Here is a 22,161-nt window from a genome sequence, read left to right on the forward strand (position 1 = left end):
GAAGAAGAAGAAAAGTTGGTTCTTATATGCCGCTTTTCTCTACCCAAAGGAGTCTCAAAGCGGCTAACATTCGCCTTCCCTTTCCTCTCCCCACAACAGACACCCTGTGAGGGAGGTGAGGCTGAGAGAGCCCTGAGATTACTGAAGAGGAAGAGTTGGTTCTTATATGCCGCTTTTCTCTACCCAAAGGAGTCTCAAAGCAGCTAACATTCGCCTTCCCTTTCCTCTCCCCACAACAGACACCCTGTGAGGGAGGTGAGGCTGAGAGACCCCTGAGATTACTACTTGGACAGAGCAGCTTTATCAGTGCCGTGGCGAGCCCAAGATCACCTAGCTGGCTACATATGGAGGAGTGGGGAATCAACCTGGCTCTCCAGATTAGAAATCAGCGCTCCTAACCACTACACCAGAGCAGTCCTATAAGGGTTCTCTCAGCCTCCCCTACCTTACAGGATGTCTGTTGTGGGGAAAAGAAGGGAAGCCACTTTGGTACTCCTTGGGCAGTGAAAAGCGGAGTACAATGACCAACTTTTCTTCTAGTTTTTTGCAGGCAGGTGGGAGAAATGTGCCTGAGGCACTGAACCAGGATTGAAAGGCTGGGGTTTCTGAACAGCCTACCCTGCTTCATTCCTGTCATCGCAACAATAACTAATTGAGCAACGAGGCAATCCTTGCTTTATTCTTTGCCGGCAGAACTCCGGGCATTTCTAATCAATTTGTACATAAAGGAATAGAAGAAAAGCAGATTGTCATACTGTCCTTTGTATTTTTCTTTCAAGAGTTCCCTGTGATAATCTACCAAGAAGTAATAAACTGCTTCAATGGTAGAGAGGTACGTATCCGGCTTCCCTTTCTGGTGACGCCAAAAGCAGGTTTTCCTCGATTTCAGTTCAACTTGGAGCAATGCTGTAGGGGAGAGCAAAAGGTTGGGGGAGAGAAAGAACATCAGTGCCTTCTACCAAATCTAATAACTGTGCTCTGACTTGGATGGGCCAGGCTAGCCCGGCCTCATCATATTCCAGGACCCAAGCAACCTGTGCTGAGACAGCTGTATTGGTTGCCGGTGGAATTGCAGATTAGGTTCAAGGTTCTTGGTTTTAACCTTCAAGGCCATTCGTGGTCTGAGCCCCAGCATACCTGAAGGACCGTCTAACTCCTTATGCCCCTTGCAGAGCGCTCCAATCTGCGATGTCTAACAGGTTTGGTATCCTTGGCCCACCTGAGGCACGTCCTGGCCCCTACCTGGTGGAATGAGCTCCTGGAAGAGCTAAGGGCTCTGTCGGAACTAGCCCAGTTCTGCAGGGCCTGCAAGATGGACCTCTCCTGCCAGGCATTTGATTGAGGCTAGGGCAGGGGTAGTCAAACTGCGGCCCTCCAGATGTCCATGGACTACAATTCCCAGAAGCCCCTGCCAGCGAATGCTGGCAGGGGCTCCTGGGAATTGTAGTCCATGGGCATCTGGAGGGCCGCAGTTTGACTACCCCTGGCCTAGGGCATGGAAGAGCTGTGTGCCCTTGGCCTCCAAGCAACTCCCTTGAGACATGAAGCTGGGACAGGCCTGTCAAATTGAGTAGGTATTTTAGGTGGGGCTGGTTTTTATTGCTATTTTATTGTTGCTGGCCCAAGAGAGGCAGTTAATCAATCTAACGAACAAATAAATAATAAATTAGAACTTGGATGGGCGACCATCAAGGACGTCCAAGGTGGCTACGCAAAGGCAGGCAATAACAAACCCATTCGGTTCACCTTTTGCCTTGGGAATCCTATGGGGTCGCTGTGAGTCGGCCACCCCTTGACAGCAATTTCCACTCCCAATTAGAGAAGGTGGAACTAAGCTTTTCGTGGACTGCAGGTCACTTTATCACATCCTTGAACTGCGTCCCGGGTTAGGACATGCGTACGAAAAGCACACTCTGTGCAATCAATACTCGCATGGACAAACCGGCACTGAGTGCGCGGCCAAGTCGATCCACTTTAAATTGTATTACATGAAATGACCACATTCTTTTGGTCTTTTATGTATTGACTTCATATAACTTGGTCTGAACGACTGTAATAAAGTTTGATCGATTCACTTCCCCACTTGTGGCAATTTCTCGGTTAGCTCCTAGACAGCTCCATCCGAAATCGCTCTGCAGCAGAATGGTTGGTGAAATAGGACAAGGGCTCGTTTGCCCCTCCTCACCTTGGAGTCGCTCATCCGTGATTATTTTGTTGGTTTGATTCCACGTACTGTCAACAAATACGATTTTCTTGAGCCCGGTCGTTTTGACCGCGTTGCGAGGATCGAGTTCACCGAAATCGCCGTCGCCGGCTGGTTCTACTTTTGCGTGCTTGGGAACCGGCTCCGCTGGCAAATCGTCGTCCTTTTCGCGAGCCGCTTTCGTCTCCAATTTGTTTAGCAAAGCGAGGGGAATGTCGCTCACAGAAACCGAATTGGGTCCGGGAAAGACAAGTGCAATCTAGAAAGAAAAATAAACAAAACCCAAACCTGTGAACTTGGGTGAACTTGGGTTACCAAGAGCCTCTTGTGGCGCAGAGTGGTAAGGCAGCCGTCTGAAAGCTCTGCCCATGAGGCTGGGAGTTCGATCCCAGCAGCCGGCTCAAGGTCGACTCAGCCTTCCATCCTTCCGAGGTCAGTAAAATGAGTACCCAGCTTGCTTGCTGGGGGGTAAACGGTCATGACTGGGGAAGGCACTGGCAAACCACCCCGTATTGAGTCTGCCATGAAAACGCTGGAGGGCATCACCCCAAGGGTCAGACATGACTCGGTGCTTGCACAGGGGATACCTTTACCTTTACCTTTAGAATTAATGAGCACGAACTTTTCAGGTTGGGATTTTAAAGTTAAACTTTACAAAGCCCAGAGTTCAATGAGTGTCCTTTAACTAGGCCCTCCCTGCAGAGTGGAGATGTCACTGATGAGCATGACTTATTGTGATAGTTCCTCCCAAAGACCACAACTTGGAGCTGCGTCCTAGATTTTAAAACAAGTGTATTTTGCAGATTGCAACATGGTGGAGGGAGGGAGGGAGGGAGGGAGGGAGGGAGGGAGGAAGGAAGGAAGGAAGGAAGGAAGGAAGGAAGGAAGGAAGGAAGGAAAAGAATAGGATTCAAGGTTAAGGGAAGGAAGGAAGGAAGGAAGGGAGGGAGGGAGGGAGGGAGGGAGGGAGGGAGGGAGGGAGGAAGGGAGGAAGGAAGGAAGGAAGGGAGGAAGGAAGGAAGGAAGGAAGGAAGGAATAATCCCCTTTATATCTTCCCCTCTGCAGCTGGGCAACTCTTACTTCGTGTTTCCGTTCTTCATAGTCCGGAAAACAAGGATAAGTATAAATTGTCACATCTTCGGGTGCCAGGAGCTTGGCATGTACAGCTGTGCTTTTGCCGTCTGTTTCGTTGGGATGTTTAATGATGTCAATCTTCACAGGAAGCTGTAAGTGAAACCACAAACACGCTTGTAAAGAAAGAAGAGTTTGTACTTCTCTGCCGCTTTTCTCTACCCGAAGGAGTCTCAAAGCAGCTTCCATTCGCCTTCCCTTTCCTCTCCCCACAACAGACACCCTGAGATGTGGGTGAGGCCGAGAGTGCCCTGATATTCCTGCTCAGTCAGAACAGCTTTATCAGTGCTGTCGCAAGCCCAAGGTCACTCAGCTGGCTGCATGTACTTAGGTACTTAGGGTTTCCTACATCATGCAAAACTCGGGACTCCTTGGACATGGCGTATACGGATAGAGGATGCAATCTCAAGGACACTTTCCAGAGTAACATGGGACTTCTGAGTGGGCCTCCACAGGATTGTTCCCACAGTGGAGAAAGTTCAAAACAAGAGTCCAGTGTCATCTTAAGGACGGGCAAAATTTGTTCGTGGAATATCCGTGCTAAGCAGCAAGACCAGGAGAAGGCTTTAGCGTCCATACCTTGCTTGTAGGCCCCCTGAATGCTCGTTATTTGAAAAAAGGGATGCTGGAGTAGATGAACCGTAGGTCTGAACTAGTACAGCTCCTCTCGTTCTTAAATACACAAGCAGGCGTAACAAACTGGACCAGCAAATGAAATATGTCCCCACACTAACCTTTACAACAGGAATTTCTCTTGTAGGCACAGTCTCAACTGGAACGTAGCATGTGTAACAGTAGAACATCCTTGAACTATTACATTTGGGACACTTTGATCGCCCTTGTTTTTGGGCTCTTTCGAGAACTGCCTGAGACGCCAAACGCAAGTTTTGAAGTGGGGATTCTTGCAGCAGGGATGCCGTCTGTGAATCCAGACATTTTAGACCCTCATTTTTAGGTTTTGCTCCGTGCTGGCTTTCTTGGTCTTCTTTTAAAACCACAGATGAAGACAAAGACATCTTAAGTTCAAGGGAGGTCCTTGACCTGAACAAAGAAATGTAACTTTCAAATAGTATCTAAAACACCCGAAAGCTTACTGATGATATCAATTTCAAAAATCAACAGCGTTTTCTTAATTCACGGCCCTTTTGAAGGATGCCGCTTAAAAGAAGCAAGATGACTTCACTCTTTCAGTAATTGGCTGTCTGTGCACCACCTCAGAGAATGTTACGCAACATTTTGTGTTTTTCCTTCTCTCCTTTTATAAGCAAAATGTCAAAGCAGGCTTTTTTTTAAACTCAAAGCTCTGCTTATTTATTTTCTACACTCTGTGTTTTAGGGTCTTCAGTATTGAAAGGTTACTTACAGCCATGTTACATACATACACCACAGTAACTTGCAGTGAGAGGCCAGCTGTTCCCTGTGGGAACTCTATTTAGAAGCACTGCAGGGGCCCAATTCTGATCAGGGTGGCCGCGCTGGGGGACAAGGGACTGCCCAGAAGTCCTTAAGAGACCATTTGGCAGGACAAAACATTTTCTAAAGTAAATAAATACAAGCAAACTAACAAAGATATCTATATTTATCTGAGTGGCAGTTACAGAATTAGAGATAAATGCAGGCTTATTTAGCTTCCAAATGTTTGAGGAAATTCACATTGTCCGACAAATGCAAAACTCAAAGGAGTTATGAGGTGACTCTTTTTTTGCTGCGAATGCTGCTCATGGAATATTTTCTATGTTAACTTCATTGGCTTCGCCAACTCTTGTGGTTAACATCTGTAATACTGCCCATGGCAGGGTTGCTTATTAAAGGAAGTAATATTAAGAAAGTGATAAAAGTATTTGCTAGACGTCAGAAAGCCTAGATCTGTCAGTTTTACTCAGCCGAGGAAGGCTGCAGTACCTCTAAACCGGTCTGTGTTGTTTCCTTGTAACTGACCTCGCTTCCCAGCTGCCAGGTTAGCTCTCTGTCCTCGGGAATGTTTCAGAACTTTCTCAGTTTACTCTGGAAAGCTTGAGATGGGGGCGAAGAAAACTTGTCAGGTTTTAATCAAACCTTCCAACTACACAGATTCCTTTGTGGAAAAGGCAGAGCAGGAAGCTCTTTAATTTGTTATGCATTCCCAAGCCTAAATCCCAATTCTCGTTACTATAATGGCTTGTGGCAGCACAACACTCAGTTCTTGAATTCTGCCGTTATTGCCACAGACAAGAAAAAATACTGCTGGCAGGGTAAGGCAGGCAATTCCATGGCTGCCAGGTGAAACACCTGCAAAGAAAGGTTGCCAGACAAGAAGCATCTCATGAGCTGGACAAGTGGCACAACCAAACAGCTCTGTGACGTCTATCATAGCAAAAACATTCAGGTGTCTTGCAGACTCCTGTTAACCCTATGCAATTCTGGAAAGAAAGCCTTAGTGGGACCTACTTATCAGTTAACCAAACCCATATTAGGGATGTAGTAGCTCTTGTTTTCCGTCTGAGGACCGAGTCCTGGCCATCTCAGAGTTGTCAGTTTCTCAAACGGCTTCTGTGAACATACAAATCTACCTCTTATATTGCATCATAGAATCATAGAGTTGGAAGGGGCCATACAGGCCATCGAGTCCAACCCCCTGTTCAATGCAGGATCAGCCCTAAGCATCCTAAAGCATCCAAGAAATGTGTGTATCCAACCTTTGCTTGAAGACTGCCAGTGCATCAAGGCATCAGTTGTTGCCTCTACTCCTGGGCAGCAAAGATCTAGATTTTGCACATCTACTCCATGATCCTTTTACCTGGAGATGCCAAAGACTGAACCCGAGTCCTCCAGCTGGCAGCTGGCGATCCCCTAAGATTACCATCGCTTTCCAGGCAATTAGCAAAATGGTTGCCGGGGGAGGCGGAGCCTGTGGCATTACACCCCAGTGAAGCCCTACTCCCCATTGCATCTCACCAGGCCTCCACTCCCAAATCGGCAAGTATTAGCAAGGGAGGGAAGCGCACAACCACTTGCACGTGTTCGCTAGCGTCTCTCTGGTACCAACCTGCTATGCAAACAGAGGAAGGCCGCCGAGTCTTCCTCCGACTGGGGAGAAGGGTCCGTCACCGGGACTCCGCTTTATGAACGGAGACTGTCCTCCTCGGCCGCCGCGTTGCAGCTTCCCCGGGCAAGGCCACCTGTGCGGGATTCTGCCCTCTAGCCGGAACTAAAGTGCTGCAGGAACGCGGAAGGGGGGGAACTTTTTTTCCGACGGACGCGCGCCCGGGCAGCGGTTGCTAGGCGACGGAGAGACGGGCCTAGTGGGCCTGCTTGGCTTGTCGCTGTTAGGGGCGGGGGGATGAGGCTGCGCGAGGGGTGCCAACTGAGGCTGCGCGGGTGCCAACTGAGGCTGCGCGAGGGGTGCCAACTGGACTCGAAATTGGTTCTGTTCCTTCAGACCAACACGGGCTCGCCCGCCTGAAAGTGTTTTTCCAGAGCTAAACAGGCGGTTAGACCAACAGGTCGAGATTCAAAGGATTTGAGTGTCATGACAGCTTGCTGTTCCACGCACATAATGATTATATGCACTCCCAGGGTGCTTTGGCAGCTCCATTATCCCGCAGTGCATTTCTAAAGTGCATTCCCCTTGAACCTTTTATGCTCCTTTAATGCTCTCTCTTGCCCACACTAAAAACTCTGTGAGAGATGTCTAGGTGGAGAAAGTGGGCCTGGGCGTAAATCAGCCTAAACGTGCTGAGTTTGTAGGAATGGTGACGTAAAAAAAAAATGTGCTAAATAAATAATCAATTTTTGGGGGGGAGATGCATCTTTTATTTGGGTGCCTTGAGAGCAGGTCCATGCAGCCTCCTTCTCTGAGCTGTTCGATGGTGCTTACTCCCTGGGAAGTGTTTTCAGACCCGTGTAAACTTGCACAAACAGCAAGGTTTAAAAAATAATAAATAAGGTTCACTGACACGTAACTCAAGTGAACTCCATGAAATTGACTTCTGGTTCATTCCAGTGGGGCAGCGGTGTTGTCAGTAGCAGCAAAAATAAACAAGTCTTGTGATTCCTGAGGAAGTTTATTCTGGAATAAAAATGTGTTAGGTTGAAAGGTGCTGTGAGACGCTTGTTTATTTTTTACATCTGGACAAACATGCATATATTTGAGTTATAAAGAAACTTGGGGAGGAGAACAGCTTCAGTGGGGCATCAGAGCTATGATTTATTAGGGCCTCTTCGAGCAAATCCCGTCGTTTTTAAAAACACAAATAATAGAAGTGTTTTCCCCACAGTTTAAAAATAAAAGTTGAAAATAATATTAGTTGCCCTGTGTGTGTGAGCTGCTGTATCTGCTGCTATATTTTTAACAGGAGGAGGAGGAAAGGAAGAAGAGTTGGTCCTTATATGCCGCTTTTCTCTACCCTTAAGGAGTCTCAAAGCAGCTTACAATTGCCTTGTCTTCCTCTCCCCACAACAGCCATCCTGTGAGGTAGAAAAAGAAAACTTGGTTCTATGCTGCTTTTCTCTACCCAAAGGAGTTTCAAAGTGGCTTACATTTGCCTTCCCTTTCCTCTCCCCACAATAGACACCCTGTGAGGGAGGTGAGGCTGAGAGAGGCTCAGTCAGAACAACTTTATCAGTGCTGTGGCAAGCTCGGTCAGAACAGCTCTATCAGTGTACCAGACTATTCCTCGTGGTTAGAAATTTATAAGTTGAATTTTTCTGTTGGCCTGGTGTAATGCCTTCGACTCACATGAAGTGCAGAGGAACACCAAATGACCTTATTGACTGGACCAAAGTAGACTCCTGAGCTCAGATAGTTTTAGTATGAACCCAAAACAATAACACATAAAACAAATATATTACTCCTTGGATCAAGCAGCTAAAAACACTTTCTGAGAAGCAGACACTGTGCTATTTATTAACAAGTAGAGTGGTGAACTGTGTGAGAGATTTGGTAAATTTTCTCAAGAGGGAACTTTCATTTTCATTTTTTAAAGAAAAAAACTGTGTGTGGATTAGCTAATTGCTGTTAAATCTAGGGGAAAGGAAAAGTACCTCAATCATGCTGTTTCTCAACCTAGTCTCTATGATTGTAGGCATACAGTCTTATTGTTATTAAATGGAGCAGGTAATAAAATACATTTTCTTACTTCCTTAATGTGTTTTTTATTGTTTCAGAAGGCAAGTGTGCCTCCATGAGTTTATAGAAATGCAAGAACTTCCTCGCTCGATTGAGGATTTTTTTCACATTCACAACGCGGCAAGTGCATTTTAAAGAAAAAATCCTAACATAATGGCAGGGGAGTAACAGGACAATAAATGAGGAGGACCTTATGTATGGAAATGTGGAGAAGCTAGTCTGAATGAGGATTGTATTTTAGATCCCCAGGCTGTGGGATGCAAGTACAAAATGAGGAAATCTTCAGTATTGAAGCACTCCTGCAGCTGCCTTTTTTTAATGCAGGGTTTAAGGGCAGTTTAGGAGCTATCTTTTATACTTCTTTGTACATTGATCTCAATCCCAAAGAATTTGTCCAATTTGACTGATTCATTATGCCGTTAAACCAGCTTTTCTCAACTTTTTTGCTATTGTGAATGGCTTCGCAAAACCCCAGAAGTGGCGCAATTGTGCAGAACATGGTTGAGAAGCAGAGCTGTGGACACACCCACTTGGGGCCCCTCCCCTTCCCGCCCTCTCCAGGCCCATCATTGGCCATTTTGGAAAGGGGGCAGGTTGACATGGCCATATGTGGTCATATCCCCTGACAAACATTTAACAAATTTTCAAATATATATGAATTAAGTAACTCTCACCCACTTGGGAAACCCTTCCAGGGCCATCCAGAAAGCCCAGAATTTCACAAAATCCTGGTTGAGAAAGCCTGAGTTAGAAACATGGAGCGACAAGGGTGCTAGTCCTGGGCCAGGCTGCAAGCCCCTGTCCATCCATGTTTCCTCCGCAGACCTTGCATAAGTCAGTTTCTTCTGTGTGTTTCTCCATGAGTAGTCTGCCTATGTTTTGTGTCCCTAGTCATCTCTGCTGCTAAAACAAGCTAAACTTTACTGTGCATTCCTTCCTGGGCTATTTAGCATTATTGACGATCATGTGATTTTCTGTATTGTAGGACGAGTGGCCAAAATTCCCTTATCTGCCAGAAGTGGATGTTCGTCCTTTGATTGCTACATTAAGGAGCGACTATTCCCTGGACAGCATCACCAAACACCTTTATGACAGCGTCCCTTTTTCAATGGAAAATCTTTCCAACTTTAAGGAGAAGGTGGAGGAATGTAAAATTAAAGTCCACGAGCATGCTAAAAAAATAGTTCAGGTGGAAAGTAGTGATGAGGAAAAAGACCAGTCATTCCTGGAGCAAGGTATCCATCCATCCATCCATCCCTCCCTCCCTCCCATACGGCTCAGAGTTGTTCACAGAAAACACTGCAGGAGTAATACATAGAGCAGTCTAAACACATAACACAGTCATAAATAACATATCAACAATAATCTAACAGTGGCTTCAAATACAACGATAACTTGGACAAACCCCCAGGGAGGTCAGGCTGCTTCAGGTCATGGAGGTGGTGTCTGAGGGGGGGACTAGCGGATGTTGTTGGGTCGGTCAGACTCAAGCAAATGCCTGGTGGAGGAGCTCCCTTTTGCAGGCTCTGTGGAATTGTGGGAGTTTAGGCAGGGCCCTGATATCTTCAAGGTGGGGGCCAGGACAGAGAAAGCTCTGGCCCTTGTTGAGGACCGACGTGCTTATTTGGGGCCAGGGATCACCAGCCGGTTGATGGTGGCAGAGCGTCGTGCTCTTTCAAGGGTATAGGCGGAGAAACGGTCTCTCAGGTACACTGGGCCCAGACCAGGTATGGTCTTGAAGGTGATAACCAAAACCAGGGAAATGTCAGGGATTGAAGGGGACCGTCTGTGTGCCAAGCAGAGGCTGTACCACTGAGCCACAACCCCTTCCCAAACCAAGAATCAAGCTAATATTTATGCAATGCATTTCTGAACTTGGTTGTCTTGCGGTGAAATCAATGGGCAGGCCGCAAATCAGGGTTAAACATTAAATGTGTTGCATCCTTTCTCATTGTCTTCAAGATGTTGAGCCTGCAGCCACTGCTTTGAAGGACTTTTCGGAGACGAAAAAGAAGAACAAGAAAGTGGAGGTAGTTTATTTGTTGCTTAATACACTCTCCCTCCGTTATACACACCCTGTTTTCACACCGTATTGATTATTCTTTTCAATTTGGTGTGAGATGCTGTCAGCAAGCAGCAAGCCAGACCCTGGCACAAATCCAACCTTGCTCCATCTTGGCCAGCAAGGGTGTCCCCTCCCCAGGCCAACTGGCCAATAAAGTCAGTAAACCCCCATGGGACTTCTGAATAGATCTCCTTAGGATTGCTTCCATTATTAGTGAAGAATACAAATTATGCCCCGCTTACTGTACAGTGTTTTTATCATGAATTTTTACTTTCTTTAAAAAAATGTCTTTCAGTTTGACTCAGAAACCGCACGAGATCCAAGGTGTAAAAGAGCAGAGGTAATTTTGCCAAGTTTGTTTGTATGGCGTAATGTTACAAAATGTGAGCTGGCTTAAGGGGTTTTTGCATCCTAGATGAACCATCACTTGATGCCCCACCCACCAATTCATTGTCGAGAAAAATAAGGAAGTCTACAATGAACTTTCATTTGTAAGAAATCACACACACACACACATTTTATTTGGTGCGTGGCTTTGGCCAATAGACTGTGGCAAGGATCTAATCCAAAGCACAGATGACCGAGTCAAGTTTAAAAAGCTAGTTTAAACAAAATAATAGGAGAGGACACGCAGTAATGGGTTTAAACTACAAGTACAACGACATAGGCTAGATATCAGGGGGGAAAATTTCACAGTGAGAGTAGTTCAGCAGTGGAATAGGCTGCCTAAGGAGGTGGTGAGCTCCCCCTCACTGGCAGTCTTCAAGCAAAGGTCGGATACACACTTTTCTTGGATGCTTTAGGATGCTTAGGGCTGATCCTGCGTTGAGCAGGGGGTTGGACTAGATGGCCTGTATGGCCCCTTCCAACTCTATGATTCTATGATTCTATGAGCAGGGGGTTGGACTAGATGGCCTGTATGGCCCCTTCGAACTCTAGGATTCTATGATTCTATCCTGTTTTGGCATGCCCAGGCAGCCCACGAAAATAAGGGGCAATCTGGTGCAGGTTTACGAAGTCCCAGAGAGCCAGCTTGGTGCATTGGTTTAAGAGTGGTGGGTTCTAATCTGGGGAGCTAGTTTGATTCCCTGCTCCTCCACATGCAGCCAGCTGTGGGTGGGCAGGTAGTTGTGAGTTCCTGCATTGAGCAGCGGGTTGGACTAGATGACCCTGGAGGTCCCTTCCGATGCTGATGCTGCGTTGAGCAGGGGGTTGGACTAGATGGCCTGTGTGGCCCCTTCCAACTCTATGATTCTGTGACTCTATGATTCTATACCGCCTCGGGCTTCGGTGATCACCGAGGCGGCCGAACCACACCGAAGCACTCAACCCTAAATGGAGGACAGGGGACTTTAGAGTGGATTTTCTTGCTCCAAAGCTCTTGTAAAAGTGTTAGGTGAGCACTCTAGTACAGATAAATACAGTAATAATATAACCCACCGTTCTTGTGTCACATTATTCTCTCTTTCTGTCTTCTGCATTTTTGTCCCACCGTGTAATTTATTTGTTTATCTATGGGCTTTATAGTCTGCCCTACCTTTGGGAACCCAGGGCAGATTACGTTTTATAGTTTAAATAACATCCCTGTATACAATTTAAAGGAGCCTCTTGTGGCGCAGAGGGGTAAGGCAGCCGTCTGAAAGCTCTGCCCATGAGGCTGGGAGTTCGATCCCAGCAGCCGGCTCAAGGTCGACTCAGCCTTCCGTCCTTCCGAGGTCGGTAAAATGAGTACCCAGCTTGCTGGGGGGTAAACGGTAATGACTGGGGAAGGCACTGGCAAACCACCCCGTATTGAGTCTGCCATGAAAACGCTGGAGGGCGTCACCCCAAGGGTCAGACATGACCCGGTGCTTGCACAGGGGATACCTTTACCTTTTATACAATTTAAACATTCATTCAGATGAATACAATACAGTAACAATAAAACATCCACATTCAAACCTTATACCTCAGAATCATACATTACCAATCAATACTGAATATTCAAATCCACTGTAGCATTGTCTCCTGGGAGGGGCAGGGAGGGAAGAACTTAAAGTTTGTTGTTCTCTCCTTTGTTTTGGCTTCCCGACGTCCCTGTGAGGTGGGCTGATCTGAGAGATATCTGGCCCTTGGCCAGAGTGAATTCCGTGGGAGAGCTATTCTTGTTTGATATTCTTTTAACATTGGCCCTAGTTTACTAAGAACTCTCTACATATATTCATTTCAAGGATGAAAATATCTGCCTAAAATATTCAAGTGGGTCTCCGTGTTGGTCTGAAGTAGCACAAGATATAAACAAATCTTTGTTGGTCTTAAGGGTGCTATTGGACTCTGTTTTTGTTGCCTAAAATATTGGCACTTTTGCCTTACGAAAGAACGTCTAAGGCAAATAAACAGGGGATAGTTAGTTAAGTGAATGTCCATTTCTTTTTAGAATTGCAAGTTCCCTGGTTTCCAGTCACATCATCTTACAGACCTGCCATCTCAACTAGAAGCTGCCCAGCTTTGGGATTCAGTTCTAAGAGTTCAAACTTTCAAAGTATGTACTTTGTTATTTTAAGTTGTATGGCAAAAAAAAAAAAAAAAATTCTGATCTGAATTACTGCAGCAACTTTCTTGGCTTATATCTGAAGCATTTAGGTATTTAACTGTCTCACTGTTCTAATTTCTATGTTTTTGTTTTTCCTGGTGCACTTCAAGGATGTTTGAAAAATCCAGAAACAAAATAGCTTTTCGTTGTTTCTCCTTTGGCAGGTTCACTTCGGAGAGAGAGCCAGTATTTTTTCACTCTTTCTTATGTTCATGATTATCCAATTGTCTACAGGGCACTGTTCATGAAGTGGCTTTTTGGAGACCTGGAAGTGGTGCTGCTGAAATGGACTTGTTTGTTGTATGCACATTATTTCTGTCCTGCCATGTTCTTTGGCCAACCTAGTTTAGCAGGCTTTGGTACTGCTTCAGGCAGTACCTGGGAAAAGCTGTAAATAGTTAAGGATGCTTCCAAAATTCTGCTCCATGAATTTCTCTGTTAGTTTTGGAGTTCCAAGTAACCTCATTTTCATTTCTGAAGTGGAACAAAATGCATTAAAAAATTGTTGTTTTGTTCTGTTATTTCTGATTTGTGTACAGAATTTTCTGTTCCTTTGGATCTTTTCTCTTTGTTATCTGTAGATGCGTGTGATAAAACTCTGCAATTAAGTCGTCTTGCTGTGATTGTACATATAGTTCTGTCATGATTCATTTTGCCTAGCAATTTTCACCTCAGTAAAACACTGTGCAAAAAAGAATCTTTCCCTTTGTTTTTGCAGTGCAGTACGGGAAATAATCTATTTTGCTGCATCCTCTCTAAATTCCATCTATTTTATATAGGATTATAAATCTCACATGTAGAACGGTTTGTAATAGCTTAAAAAACAAACAAATACGAAGTGGAGAAGGCATGTAGCCCAGATATAAGGTAAAGGTAAAGGTATTCCCTGTGCAAGCACCAAGTCATGTCTGACCCTTGGGGTGACGCCCTCTAGCGTTTTCTTGGCAGACTCAATACGGGGTGGTTTGCCAGTGCCTTCCCCAGTCATTACCGTTTACCCCCCAGCAAGCTGGGTACTCATTTTACCAACCTCGGAAGGATGGAAGTCTGAGTCAACCTCTCTAAATAAGAGACTTTTGTATAGAATTCAGTTTTATACTTGTAGAAATAATAATCCAGAAACTAGAAATTACTTAGGACATTAAATTTAAAAATTCTCAGTGGAAGATGATACTACAATCAAATACAATTTTAATTTTTGTTTTTTTATTAAATAATGATTTACTTTTTAACTTAATTTTTAAAATAATTTAATAACTGCTACAGTTGCAGAGCATAAAGTCATAGCTTGCTGTTTGAGAAAATGAGTATTGACCCAAGCAATTATCTGGGGTCAGTTTGGGGGGGGGGTCATGTTACATGGGGCTACAGCTGTGGAGCTGACAGATACTCTTGTAAACCACTTCTGTAATCCTTAGTGAAGGACAATGTATCTTTTCAAGTTCAAGTTCTTTGTTTCACGGTTGCGAAAATAATATTCCATAACGAGCCTGGAGGAACAATGGCATAATAATTACAGAAATACAGAGTACTATTGCAGCACACTGTAATAAGACTGAACAATTTTAGTAAGTATGTTACTACACACCAACTAGGACACAAATAAAATCCACATAAACACAGGTTAATCGATATAGTATTAACACAGATGCGGAATCCACAGAGCATGGGTAACAATTAATCCCGTCTCAAAGCAGATTTCTATTTCTGACCTGACAGCCACCTTCGTGGAATAGCAAATCCGTGAATAGCAAATCAAGGAGTGCAATAGCAAATCTCCTTTGCCCATCAGAATTTTTTCCTAAAGTTCATCACCTTCATTATAAACTCACGCGATTGGATGTGATCGAGGCTTGCACACCTGATTTGACTGCATTGGAAACAAAGGAAGTTCTTTGTCGAATTGTAAATCTTTTGTGTTTTAACAGGGACTTAATTTGAAAGTTCTGAAGAAATTGTTTCTCTCAGAAGCGTCCGTTGCACTCCTACAGGATTGCTTCTGGTGGTGGTTTCTTCATAAGTTCAAGGTAGGAGGAAAGGGAGTTTTATATTTATTTGTGAAGTTTTAAAAAAGAATAAATGTGGATGTGCAAAGGTTCTCTTTGTAGGACAAGAGTGAATCTTAGTTTGCTTAGGTCAGCCTTTCTCGACGTTTTATACTTGTAGAAATACGTTTTATACTTCTTCTGCAGTACAGATAGGAAGCCTAGATGGTTTAGGTCAGTGGTCCCCAACCCCCGGTCCAGGGACCGGGACCGGGCCACGGATCAGTTGATACCGGCTCCTCCTCGTCCTCCTTCCCGGCTGCTGCCTCGGGGGCTGCCCTGCCCCTCTGCCGCCGGATCACCTTTGGTGTTCTCCGGCGGCCGCCATGTCTGAGGCTCCCCCTTGTTGTGGCATTGTGCAGCTGCTGCTGGCAGCGCCCCCTAGTGGGTGGCAGGAAGTCAGGTGCGCCAGCAAGTGTAGCAGGAGCTCAGGCAGCGGCGGCGACGTTCCTTGGCAAAAGACTACCCCCCCCCCGGGCCTCAGTAAAATTGTCAAGCGTTGATCGGTCCCCGGTGATAAAAAGGTTGGGGACCACTGGTTTAGGTCACCTTTCCTTGAAGAAGATGTAGCAGTTTTGAGGGTTCAGCAATTGTTGAGAAACCCTTGAAACATTCTCCAGGCTTCAGTAAACTCTGGAAGTGGAGTGATTGTGTAGAACAGGGTTAGTCAAACTGCGGCCCTCCAGATGTCCAGTGAATGCTGGCAGGGGTTCCTGGGAATTGTAGTCCATGGACATCTGGAGGGCCGCAGTTTGACTACCCCTGGTGTAGAATATGGTTGGGAAGCATGGCTGTGTACATGCCCACTAGGGTCCCTCTCTTTCCTACCCCCCTAGGTCCATCATTGGCCATTGGGGTGTGTATATGATGATATCACCCAATAAATTTTTGAACCAATTTTTAAAATATATAAAAAATTAATTAACTGACCCATTCAGGACATCTTTCCAGGGCTTTCTAGAAACCCCAGGGTTTCACGAAACCCCGGTTGAAAAAGCCTTGCATAGATGAATTTTAGTGCTAAGATACCTGACGCTTGGAGAGGAAAGTAAAAAGTAACTTGCTTTGTGTACGGGAAGGAATGGCTAATCTTGATGGGCTTATTACAACGTATTAGGAAGCTCACACCTGCTTCCCAATCACTCTTGTGTAATATCTGGGGTCCTCCTGGGAATGAACCTAAAATACTCATTAGCAATACAATTGTGTCTTCTGTCATTTTTCTTCCTGTGATATGTTAAGACAGCTGGAATTCCCTGCTCCTCTTCTGCACACCGCCAGCAGGGTGACTTTGGGCTGGTCACGGTCCTGTTAGATCTGTTCTCACAGAGCAGTACTGCCAGGGCCTTCTCAGCTGTTGTGGGGAGAGGAAGGGAAGGAGATTGTAAGCCGCTTTGAGACTTCTTTAAGTAGTGAAAAGCAGGGTATAAGAACCAGTACTACTTCTTCTGCAGTACAGATAGGAAGCCTAGATGGTTTAGGTCACCTTTCCTTGAAGAAGATGCAGCAGCCTTGAGGGTTCAGCAAGTGATGCTGGATTAATCCAGATGCCCACTTCAACATCCTGCTTTGGCCATGAATCTTGACACCAATGCCCCAATGAGAAATTTGCCCCAGTTCCTTCTAATGCAACTGGGCCAAAAGCAACAAATCACAGGGTTAAGAATGGTCCACCACAAGTCCTTTAGCTTGTGCCTCTAGCAAGCTTTTAGAAAGAGCTTTTTGTGCTTACTTGGAGCATGAAACACGAATTCTGACTGTGCTTTTTCCTGCTTGTCCGAAGCCCGACCAAGAAGAACAGGATCACTTTTTTGACAGAATATCAGACAGCTTTGTGGCGCTTCTGCTGAGTACTCCCAATTTCATAAAAGATCCTTTCTTTCAGGTAACAGTCTCATCGTGGTCTATATTGTGCAATTGCACATCTATTGCTCTAATTTTCCTCACCCAGTTCTTTGAGAAGTGAACAAAAGAACATAATTGCTACGTCCTTTAATGCAGGGGTAGTCAACCTGTGGTCCTCCAGATGCCATGGACTACAATTCCCATGAGCCCCTGCCAGCGTTTGCTGGCAGGGGCTCAAGGGAATTGTAGTCCATGGACATAACTGGAGGACCACAGGTTGACTACCCCTGCTTTAATGTGATCTGGCACCCCTCAGGTCCTTTACTCGGTTGCAATATTTTACCTTCCAGCCCTTTCCCCAAATCTGTATCATTGTTATAGGCCCCTTGCCTTCCTGCTAAAGCACAGTTGGACACTCCCCCTATCCTACATAGCATCACCCTTGTGTTATCCTGCTCAGCTTCATTGGGAGCCCATGGGGTGGGAGAAGGAACAGGAATACACAACTGTGATTAATTTGTACAGTGTTTTTTCTCCCAGCAGCCCAATTATGGGGATTTTTCTTTCCAGAATGTGCAGTTTGGACTTTGGGTTGTTTAATTACTGGTGATGCTCATACAGCTGCCCTAGAGTGAAAGTACCACTTTGGTCTTCCTGTGGTTCATGTTAGTTGATAGAATTTCTCTCATAGACGACGGATGCTGTCTCTGTTTGCTGCTTTGCCTGACTTGGGTGGGGAGTCCATTTTGCACATTGCCTTGCAAGATGCTAAGCTGTTTTCCGCATCCTTTGAGACCATTTCTGCAGTGCTGGCTTCCTTCGTCTAAAACTCACGTTGAAGTCCCATCTTACGCTTTGAGCACGCGGCCCTCCTTCCACAATAGGACATTTAAAGCAAGGATCAGACCCACTTAATGAGTTGATCAGAGTCTGTGCCACCTCCCATCATGCACTTTGTCATTAACAGAGCCCTGCATTGGCAAAAGAAATCTGTTACATTAAAGGAATCTGTATTTTCATTAGGGTAATAATGGAGCCAATCCTGCAGGGATTGGTTCCTTCACAGGCTCTGTTGGGCAGATGGGCTACTTGTTATTAATATTCCTGTTAACATAACATTTCTTAACATAATCAACAATACATTATTTTTTATAAAGGTGAATGGCTTGGGGACAACTTTGATGGGGGCAGGAGGGCACGGGGAAGGGTTAACACAGGACAAAGACAACACCAAAATGACAACACAAAATGACAAAGAAACAGAGATACAAATTCAAATTTGAGAATCCCTCACTTAGAAACTGCAAGTCAGAATCCAGGGAAAGGGGGTGCAATTACTGCAAGGGAGGAGTTGGATAATCTATTCCTGAGAAGGGAAAATGTTGTGCAGAAATTGTTACATTCTTCAATACTTTAACAACATCGGTGCCGGGGATTGCTCTTGTGCCGAAGTGGTCTGACAGCGGTGGTACTCCCCCCGCCCCCACACAAAGATTCAAATGAATTTGAATTTTCTGTGTTCATTGTTTATTTTTAGGTGTTTTTAATATGTATTCGCTGCCAACTTTTAAAATGTTCTTGTGTCGCATAAATTAAGCTTAATTCATGTTCTGGCAGATGTATCCTGACTGCTTGTCACAAGCCATCTACCTGACTTTTTACGAAGCTTTTCCCAATTCTCACTTTGGTGATGAGTTTAAAGATGAACTAATGGATCTGATTTTCCAGTGGATAAGAGGTACTGTGATATACTGCTTGAAACCCTTTGAGCATGTGGCTCTCCTTCCACAATAGGACGTTTAAAATAAGGATCAGACCCGCTTAATGAAGTGATCAAAGTCTGTGCCATCTGTGCCTTGGTATTAAGTCTTTTCAGAAAGAGCCTTACATCGTATTTTTTTCATCCATTCAACATTTGCTGTCTTCTACCATCAATATATTGATATTTTCCTCCCCTGCCCATCCCTCAAGGAGTATGAGGTTCTCCCCCCCCCCCCCCGCATTTTGCAACAACAATCCTGAGAGGCAGGTCAGTTTGAGACAGAGTGACTGGGCTAGAGAACAATAAAATCAGAGTCCAGGCGTACCTTTAAGACCAACAAAGATTTATTCAAGGCGTGAGCTTTCGAGTGCAAGCACCCTTCATCAGAACTTTATGGCAGAGGGGGTTTAAGCCATCCAATCCAGGGGTGCTCAGTGGAAGAACATCTGCTTGGCACGCAGAAGGTCCCAGGTTCAACTCACAACATCTCCAGTTTTAAAGGATCAGGTGATGGGAAGGACCTCAGCCTGAAACCCCCAAGATTTGCTTGTGTCCTGAATAGGCAACATTGACCTTGATGGATCAACGGTTTGATTCAGTTTGAAGAAGTTTGGTGCTTTTTCTAGGCATTCTACCACACACTGTTAAAGGAACACTGAAAGCTTACAGCATGTCTCCTTGCTTGTTCTCCCTAGAGTGGTACAGATTGGTGATGTCAGCACCTTTTCCATTTGAGCCCATTTTGTGGGTAGAAGGTAGAAAAAGGCTCTCTTCTGCACCCACCAGCCAATCCCTGCAAGAGCGGGGGAAAGTTGGTGGAGCATGAAATTGGGGTCACTGTGGGTGAGCAGGTAGTTGTGAGTTCCTGCATAGTGCAGGGGGTTGGACTAGATGACCATGGAGGTCCCTGCCAACTCTATGATTCTGTGATTCTAAGGTTTTGGACAAGAGAGGCCATGCTGAAACTATCATTGCACAGTCTATCTGAACAGGAAAAAAATCTACCTAATAGTATACAGAATTTGCAATTAGTAGAATTCTCTCCTCCATAAGACTTGTTTGCTGCATGCTTTTTTTTCTTCTTCAGAGGATTGGTTAAAGCAGTTTTGTTTTAGCAGGCTATTAGCTTAAAATTAATGCTGATTTTAATGGTGGCAGTGTGGAGTTTGTATCTTTACTTAGCAAAGCGTCGCTGGTTTAATCATCTGCTTGCGTAAATGCTTGACATGAGTAAAAAATTTTATTTGAATAAGCTGTTTACAATCATGGCAAGTGTTGAGGACCTGACAGTATTTAAAAAGAAGCTTTACATAAATGTAATAAAATTGGGTAAAGTCAGTGAAATCGGGGCACCCCAGAACATTCCCTTTTCAGAATAGCCACCAAAGCCTTCAGATGGAGACTGCTGGAAGGGCAGTAAATTAAGAATATCTCCAGCTGCCTAACAAAGCATTCCCTGCCCTCTAAAAACAAACAAGCAAACAAACAGATGGGGGGGGGGGAAGCAATGAAGAATTCAGAAGTTCCTGTCAGGTTTTTAAAATTCAACATTAAGTTTCTGCTTTGCAGGTTTCAAGCCAAAGAGGTTTGCTTGGAAGAAATGGAATTTATGGACCTTAGAAAAGCCTGTGAAACATCTCACAAAAAGAGAGTCTATTCGTCTGTCAGTGGTCAGCCTTTTCCCTAAAGAAAAGCCAAAGACTTGTAAGTACCAAAGAAATGTGAGCTACTGAATGGGGTTGTTTATGTTTGTGTGTGTGTGTAGCCTACCACGGTTATGTTGGCAGTATTAAACTTTTAAAGGGGTATAAAAGGAGTATAAGGGGTATAAAAACTCAAATAAATAACAACAACAACAACAACAACAATAATAATAATAATAATAATACGTGATTTAATCTTAATTATACCTAAGAATAATCTGTTTGGTGTATGGTGCAAAAATATAATTTAATATCTGGAGAATCTATTGGAAATCAAATATTGTGAATAAACACTTGTCTGTGGTTATGTCTGGGAACAAAGACCATCTTCATTTACTCAGCAAAAGGCTTCCCTTGAAAAGTGTTGAGAGGTTCATCGGGTGCTCAATGTGTTGGTCCCATTTTTAGTGATAAGTAGACCAATATCTGTATTGGTTCCCTGTTGTCTTTCTTACCCAATTCAAGGTGCTGGTTTATAATCATTAAAGGTGTAAAAATTCAGATCTCCTATACTTTGGAGATATCAGTATCCCATGCCTTTGTCCTGATCCAATACAAAAATATGAGCGAGCTTTGCCTTGTGTGCCCTTTCAACAATCAAATTCCATCCCATACTTCCTGGTTCTTGGCAAACTGTAGTCTGCATTTGTTCTGGTTTGCCTGAAAGACAGAACTGGAAGCTACAGTCCCTGTGGTTTTGTGGCCCTGTACATCTGAACTGAGCTGTTATGATTTCTCAAGCCCTCTTTGCTTTCACATTGATGCGCCAAGCTGGAGAAAGAAAACGTGCAGAATGATGTTCTGTGTAATATCCTTCCCTGGATGCTTGCCCGTGTCTCTTTCCTAAACTCGTCCTTTTAAATCTGAGATTTTCTGATTACAAGCTATACTTTTCTTGCATGAAGTACGACAACATGCGATGTCTTCGGAACTGATACCTAGAATGCCAGCAATCTTTGAGCATTGGCGTGCAGGAATCTCTAAAAATGAGTGAGAACATTCTATTCTAAATTACAAATCTGCAGTTTATATACATACCTGGTAATGGAGCTTATTAAATAATATTCTGCAAGAGTATAAACAGCCAATCAGGATCTTGTGAGTCAAACAATCTGAGTTGCAGTTAATGCATTCTAGAGCTCCCTGTTTCCAGGCACTTAAGAATGCCTTTACTTAGGTGGTAACCCATTATGTTTGAGGGATGGTACACTTCCTGGCAAAATGGCAAACATTGCTTCAGAGGTCAAGTATCCAGATATTTCCCCCCAGGCATCAGGCAGAAATTGTTGCCATCCGATGTCTGGAGTAAATACATCCTAGTTTAAAAGATCTGTGCTTTGGAACGAAATATCTGGGGAGAAACTAGAACTATTTTCTTCATTATGACCTCACTTCTTCATTCAGAAAGTGGAATCAAAATGTTTGTTTGCACATTCTTATGCTAGGAATGTTGACCCTTTATTTTTACTTCACCCCCACCCTCTTTATCTGGGAAATTCATAACGAAGGGCTCTGTGGATTCTCAAGTATTATCCGGTGCCTTGTTTTCTTCACACCAATATGCCCCAAAATCTTCATGGTTAACATTTTGAGCAGAAAGTCTGGGCAATAGGATAAACTGGCAGCAGAGAGTTAATATCTACCTTCCAAAACTGTAGACAATCTCCCTTTTTAGGAATGGAATGCAAGTTGTTATAGAATTTCAGTTCTTGGAACGCTTCATGGTT

General features: G+C 44.5%; 2 protein-coding genes across 4 annotated transcripts in view; one reads left to right on the forward strand and one right to left on the reverse strand.

Moving 5' to 3' along the window:
* Positions 1-658: 658 nt before the first annotated feature.
* On the reverse strand, positions 659-6,536 carry DTWD1 (DTW motif tRNA-uridine aminocarboxypropyltransferase 1). Its single transcript, XM_077317357.1, has 5 exons — positions 6,361-6,536; positions 4,070-4,376; positions 3,285-3,428; positions 2,186-2,462; positions 659-906 (listed from the first exon to the last, which is right to left on the reverse strand). The coding sequence occupies exons 2-5, from the start codon at positions 4,349-4,351 to the stop codon at positions 677-679; spliced, it is 933 nt and encodes a 310-aa protein (XP_077173472.1). The 5' UTR covers positions 4,352-4,376; positions 6,361-6,536; the 3' UTR covers positions 659-676.
* A 61-nt stretch (positions 6,537-6,597) lies between these two features.
* FAM227B (family with sequence similarity 227 member B) overlaps positions 6,598-22,161 on the forward strand; it is a 78,515-nt gene continuing 62,951 nt past the window's right edge. Inside the window, exons 1-10 of one of the 3 annotated variants that reach the window (XM_077317245.1) lie at positions 6,598-6,817; positions 8,481-8,562; positions 9,428-9,677; positions 10,405-10,472; positions 10,803-10,847; positions 12,924-13,028; positions 15,008-15,106; positions 16,908-17,009; positions 18,587-18,707; positions 20,301-20,435. In XM_077317245.1, coding sequence (XP_077173360.1) covers positions 8,512-8,562; positions 9,428-9,677; positions 10,405-10,472; positions 10,803-10,847; positions 12,924-13,028; positions 15,008-15,106; positions 16,908-17,009; positions 18,587-18,707; positions 20,301-20,435 — 976 coding nt within the window. In that variant the 5' untranslated portion in view covers positions 6,598-6,817; positions 8,481-8,511. Of the gene's footprint in view, positions 6,818-7,133; positions 7,412-8,480; positions 8,563-9,427; positions 9,678-10,404; positions 10,473-10,802; positions 10,848-12,923; positions 13,029-15,007; positions 15,107-16,907; positions 17,010-18,586; positions 18,708-20,300; positions 20,436-22,161 lie in introns of those variants that run through there. The other 2 variants (XM_077317242.1, XM_077317244.1) reach the window with 2 other exon arrangements.

The sequence above is a fragment of the Paroedura picta genome, chromosome 18, assembly GCF_049243985.1.
Source record: "Paroedura picta isolate Pp20150507F chromosome 18, Ppicta_v3.0, whole genome shotgun sequence".
Taxonomy (NCBI): domain Eukaryota; kingdom Metazoa; phylum Chordata; class Lepidosauria; order Squamata; family Gekkonidae; genus Paroedura; species Paroedura picta.

Excerpts from the sequence above, each read along its gene's own strand:
- DTWD1 (XM_077317357.1), bottom strand. The coding sequence starts at position 4,351 with ATGTCTTTGTCTTCATCTGTGGTTTTAAAAGAAGACCAAGAAAGCCAG. Across the intron at positions 3,429-4,069 it reads GAGAAATTCCTGTTGTAAAG|CTTCCTGTGAAGATTGACAT; the intron begins GTTAGTGTGGGG and ends TTTCACTTACAG. Across the intron at positions 907-2,185 it reads CACGGATGAGCGACTCCAAG|CATTGCTCCAAGTTGAACTG; the intron begins GTGAGGAGGGGC and ends TCTCCCCTACAG.